Consider the following 6,482-nt stretch of genomic DNA (forward strand, 5'->3'; position numbering starts at 1 on the left):
TAAGTTTTTATGATGGCAATTTACATATACTCCAGAACTTATTGTAATTGTCAATAAAAGCCTTTGACACTTGTAATTCTTGTAATTATACTGCGGTATACAATAATAACAGCTGACAAAAAGATCTAAAAACACTGTAGCAGCAGTCTTTGTGAAAATTCATATTTGTGTCATTCTGAAAACTTTTGGCCATGGCTGTTATCCACCCACTCCTGTCTTACAGAAGAGATCTAGAATGCCATATTTAGGACCTCTTCTCTCTATAATATTTTTTGGATGCATTGGTTTCTGAGATATCACAATAAATAGTGCACATTCTGTTATTGATTTCTGTTAGGCCTTTATTGCTCTGGATCAATGACCTGGAATAAAGGGAGCTTCGTTCCCATTAAATCACAACACCAATAAATCTAAATAACTTCTTTATCAATATTTCCAAAGGACATTCACTCCAAACATATTATCATTGATCTTTGAACTTGTCACATGATGCCACTTCTGATGACCCACATTTAAATGAGATATAAGAACTGTACATCTATAAAGTACAGTGCGTATAACTGCAAAGGAAACAGCGCCCCCATGTGACTGATATGAAAAGCCCTGAGCGAAATAGCATCACAGTACAGTCACACTGCACAAAAACATCTCTCACGCACCTCAAACAGGCCTTTTGGTTTGCATAATCTACAAATTAGTCTTCAAAGATGAAAAAGAAGTGACAAACTTTGTATTCATCTCATTTATTTTTCAAAAGGACCGTACGATATAAAAGTAATATTTCATAAGGCAGTTGGTAAACCATTTCGTAACTTTTGCACTTCACCATATGATTGACTGGTGTGATGCAAACTCAACATTCACTTGTAATCGTAAATGAACAAGTGGAGACTGCCTAGGGTTGTTGATGTATGGCTTCAAGTATGGCGAAAACAAGCAGACCACAGTGGAAGCGAAGTTCTCCGCCGCAGCTTGAGTGCTAGCTGCGTGTTTGGTGGGAATTGTGAGAGCACACAAACACTCGTGCTTCTCAGAGGTTAGCTGTATCATCAGCACCTGATATAAAGTCTGAATTCAAAGTACATGTTGATGTTAATCAGGTTCTACAAACATCTAATACAGTTAAAAAATGCTGTGATCAAAATATACATAAGATTTTGTTGGACAATCGAATAATACTCAGCGTTATAAAAAATTAAACTCATTGTTTTTGTAGAGAGTACAAAAACACACTTGTATTCATCAACAATTATGACAGTAAAAACGCTTTTGGCAACTCAAGAAAAGTTATTCCCTTTTTTGTTTCTTAAAACATGATCCCAGTATGATATGAACCCAAAGAGAAGCATGATTTACTGAAGGGACTGTGGAGGAAAATAAGCACTCGGATCACAAGAAACTGAGCTGGAATGCACAGGTGTTCATGTAAGGCTAGATTCAACAACCAACTCTGAGCTTATATATAATGCAATGCATGCAAGTAGGAAAAAGCAAATACTGATGTTGGCATGTTTAATAGACCAACTCTGATTATGTCTTAAAAAGAAGCAGATGAAGAAGACTAAACTAAACTACAGAAAACCTTGATCATCTTCTTAAAGGGATAGTTCACACAAAAAATTGAAATTGCTGTCATCATTTATTCGACCTCATCCTAATGTATTTGACATTATTTCCTCTGTTGAACACAAAAGGAAACATGGAATGTTGTTTGGACTTCAAAATATCTGTTTTATGTTCCAGTCATACAGGTTTTTTTTTTTTTTTTTACAGCATGTGGACATAACTTTAATTTTTAGGCGGACTATCCCTTTGTTAAAAAAAAAAAAAAAAAACAGACAAAAACAATTCCAGAGTAGCATCACATACCACTGTAATAACATGACTGTAAAGATTTGGTCATGTAACCACATGCACTGTTTGTTCTGTTTTTTTGAGACTTTACATCAGGACAGGTATGAGAATGTGAAGTACGTGAAGTAGACGGGTAAAGAGATGTTTCCTTTGATAATAGCTAAAATGTCTGTGCTTAATATCTACTGAGGTCAACAATAGCATTTTCTCATCACTGTTAACATCGATCTGAGGTGCTCATCTTCACTGCAAGCAATCCAAATGGGACTGTAATGTTTGATCGTTTAAAAAACAACAAAAAATGTGGATTGACTGGACATCCTCCACAGTTTGGCAGTGTGGGAAACCAGAAACCAGACCACCAGGGGTTGTGCCAGCCAGTGCCCCCACCAACCCTGCCTCAGTGCTGAGGTGCTGAAGTTCACACAGTCTTCCTGGCCGTAAGCACTCTGACGATGGAGCCCACGCCGCCAGCTGAGAGAGCCTATACAGACAGAGAACGACAGAATTTGGGTTTGCAGTGGTCCTATGTGGTACCAATCCAAGATATCCTAAAGATTTTCATCTTTAGGTGAACTGTTCCTTTAAAGAAATGGATTTACCTTTTCATGCCACTGCAGTAGGATGGCACTGCTGTTGTCTGAGGGTCTTTCAAAGCCTCTGTAGATGTATTTCATCAGGAGATCGACTCCAGTCTTATCCAGAGACTGAACAGCCTTTTCTATATCACTAGTCTTGAAAGAGCTCAGCACTTTCAACACGAGGCCTTCAGCCCGTTCCTGCAAACACACACACACACACACACACACACACACACACACACACATAATGAACTACACTTGACAACATATCATGAATCCATCCATTTGAGATTTTTATACACTTCTAATCCTATACAGCCATGTAAATAAGTGCATTTTAAGTAAATATAAAAATGTAAATGTGATTTTACACAAATATTCTAAATTATACTTTTTTATAATATTCAAAAAATATACATAATATATAAAAATCATTAGAAAAGAAGGTCCAAGGCACTTCTTCTTTGAGCTTTTTTTTGTAGGCTAAATTAAGTTTAATTTAGGTTTAAGCTGGTTTTTAGCTTTTAAACAAAATCCATTCAAACTTCAAGCTAATTCAAGCTTTTTCAAGCCAACTTAAAGTTTGTCTACAAATGTTTTATCTCTTTATTGTTTAGGATGTTTCCTGTTGTAAAGTATCGATCAACTTATGTTGTTGGTGGTGCAACATAAATAAAACTGCCATGAAATGATAATATTTTATCCATGTCATTTTACTCTGTGCAATACTTGTTTTCAAAGCCTTAAAAATACAGGCTTTATGTTATTTGTTAAATGAGAAGAAATGATGTCAATTAAATTAACTGTCCATGAAATTGTCTCCAGCCCTAACAACATTTTCAAGATGTATTCATGTCCATTACTTTTTAAAGGGTACCTAAATGGGCCTCAAAATTACTTAGAATTATTTTAAATGAAACAAAACAAGCATAAACTAAAAAAAACTAAAACCTAAATATTTTTTTATTTCGATTCACCCGCTCAACAACCTTTTTTTTTTTTTTTTTTTTTTTCTTTTTTTTGAAGAACCAAGGTATCCAACATTATTGGAAAACAGATCTATGGATCTTTCATTTTCAAGAAAGATCATTTTGAACATACATTTAAGCCAAGCTCTAAAATATTTTATCAGGTAGCAATGGCAAATATTTTTTTTTATTAATCCCTATCCAGTAACTCCTGGGACTTTCGAGGCAAGGTTGAGGACCACTGGAAGAGGATGATCATGCTAAAAGTTTGACATGACTGATCCGTTAGATGCTTAGCTTTAACTCACCTTCACAATCTGGTTCTTGGTGTTGATGGGTGGATTCTTCAGCACTGCCTGCAGAGCGCCCATCAGGTTCCCTGTATCATGCATTAAGGAAAACCACAGGACGCCAGGAATCACATCTAGCCATGAATAACATTCACTCTTTAATTATCACTACTCAAGAATTAAAATTGTTATCGGAAATTAAAAAGAACCCGTGCAACCGGAAGCCAGTGGCACCCGGAAGTGTTTTCTACAGCAACATCATTCAAAGTAATTTCCACATATCTATTAGATCCAGCTTCACGTGTTGCACTTTAAACGTTATAGTCGTAATTCAGCGGGTTTAGAAGAACATAAAGACTGGGATCCGCAGTGCAAACTTGTGCTGACGCTGTGAAACGTGCATATCCTAAAAGATGAATGAGGTGACTGACTACCACACCCATGTCTGGACGACAGCTCACAAATTATTTATTATAGCAATTCCACGCCAACATATCAATCATATATCATATGGAAAGAAACAGTAAAAGTCGCGGGACTGAAAGGATATGATCTGATGAGAGAATCCACCTCAGCCTCATCCGGACCCAGCTGATTTTCTCCACCGTCCTCCTCGTCGACAAACTTGTTTTCGTCGTACTCATCCACATCAACCTTCCTGAATCGATCGGATACTGTGTTCTTCGACATGGCTGGTTTGTTTGATCAATCAAGCAGAAGATTTCCGTTTATACTGAATATTCCTAGCACTTACAGGAAGAAGCTCGCTGCTCGTTGACTTCCGCATAGAAAGCCCCCTAGTGTCAGTGGCGCGAATTAAAACCTACACGTGTCGTCTCATGTACTGTAGGAACGGAACATACTATCGGCACCCATAGTATAAAACTGTATAAAAACAGGTGGCACCCAGTCAATCCATTTTAAGAATTCGTTTGTTTAATTTTTTATTTTGAATTAGTTATTGAAATTCAACTTTGCCTATGAAACAGTAGCTAGTGAGAAAATTCTAATTAAAAATTAGTTAGTAAACTAATTAAATCATTTAAAATAATTATATATATAATGTTATATACACACACACACACACACACACACACACACACACACACACACACACACACACACACAGACAGACAGACTGAATGAACTGATGTTTACATTAGTTTGGTAGGCTATACAACTTGATATTTTTAAGGTATGCCAGATTTTGTAAGTTTAACATAATTTAAGTTAAAATGACTAGTTCAGCCATTTTTATTATAAAATAGGCAAATGCATATAAGTAAGAAAAAAAATCTGTTTAGCAATTCTTAAAGACTTGTGTTGGGTTTTTTTTTTTTTACCATTATGACTTAACCTATTTATTTTGACCATTTTAGTTGTTTTACCAGTGAAATTAATGTAGGCCTAGTGATCTGGTTTTATTCTCATCCTGTTTTCCAGCACAACATTATGATAATGATGTGTTTTTCTGACATATGATTGTTTAGTCATATACATGAGCTAATAGTGAGTAACCGGGTGAGTTTGCACAAAACCAGATGATCCTCTTCTCATACTGACATTTCTCCAGCATGTGGCGATGTAGGCTAAATAAAAACATTTCTAAAAGTGAAAAGAGGCAATTCCATCATTTTGGCGTTAGAAAGCAATGCCAAAATGCTCCACCAAAATATTAGTGGATATAATAGGCTGTACAAGTACATGTGAGTAGACAAAACATCTTCTGTCACTTCAGAATTATTATTTTTTTGTAGGAATGCGGTTTTTATGGATTATGATTAGTAATTACAGGTGAAGTGTTTAAACTAAAGGAAAAGTGTTGGAAGAAGACCAGGAAGGACACTTGTCTCTGATGAGATCTGTTATTGTGATTGATAATAGCCCTTTTATGAAATATGAAGTGTATATATGTACAAAAACCTGTGCAGGAAGCCCTGTGTAAGATACAAGATGATAAGGCACAATAAATGTGATTGTACAAAATATTGTACAATAATTAATAAACATAATTTATGTTATTCTGTTATTAGAGATAATTTAGTAGCAGTAGTAGTAACATAGACTTTCCCATTATGAAGCTCTGTATTAATAAATAGTGAGTTTACTACATACAGGAAATTCCCAACTACAGTTTTTCCCATTAACTACACATTTCCTCAATCGAGGTGCCTTTTTGCAAAATCCTGTTAAGTCAAATAAGTTATTTCCACACGTTTTTCTTTTTTTTTTTGTAATACTGTCAGTATCCTGATCGTGACTCAGTTTTTTAAAGTAAGAAGTCCTCAGGCAAATTATCAGCATGAATTTGCTTTTATTGTGTTTATGCACATCACTACACAGGCTAGTAACATTACTTAAATGTACATGACAGCTAACTCTATTGTGTATACATGAATCATACAAAAATACAGTAGGCTAAAGACTCTACATCGTTCTTAACATAATGATTACATAAAATTCTAACTGTACAGACCACAAAACGCAATGAATGTGTAATAATAACAGACATTTACTGTGGACCTAAAGTGCACTCTAAGGCTCAGCTCTATTTTTTCTTACCACACAACCTGTCTATCCAGTATCTACCTGCCACCTTTATCCTAACCTCAGTTCAGTTTTATGAATGGGCTCAACTCTTCCGCTTTACACACTTTTTTTCTCATTGACATTTACTTCAAATGTTTGATTCTGAGATGTCCAAATCGTAAAATGCATTTGAAAACACAATAGATACACAATGGCATACAAATAAATAACCTTGTATACAATTTCATCATAAAGTATGT

General features: G+C 35.3%; 1 protein-coding gene across 1 annotated transcript; it reads right to left on the minus strand.

The window, feature by feature from the left end:
• Positions 1–727: 727 nt before the first annotated feature.
• On the minus strand, positions 728–4,495 carry LOC132096617 (actin-related protein 2/3 complex subunit 5-like). Its single transcript, XM_059502080.1, has 4 exons — positions 4,243–4,495; positions 3,712–3,783; positions 2,457–2,633; positions 728–2,338 (listed from the first exon to the last, which is right to left on the minus strand). The coding sequence occupies exons 1-4, from the start codon at positions 4,381–4,383 to the stop codon at positions 2,276–2,278; spliced, it is 453 nt and encodes a 150-aa protein (XP_059358063.1). The 5' UTR covers positions 4,384–4,495; the 3' UTR covers positions 728–2,275.
• Positions 4,496–6,482: the final 1,987 nt, after the last annotated feature.

This window comes from Carassius carassius, chromosome 20 (assembly GCF_963082965.1).
Source record: "Carassius carassius chromosome 20, fCarCar2.1, whole genome shotgun sequence".
Lineage (NCBI taxonomy): Eukaryota > Metazoa > Chordata > Actinopteri > Cypriniformes > Cyprinidae > Carassius > Carassius carassius.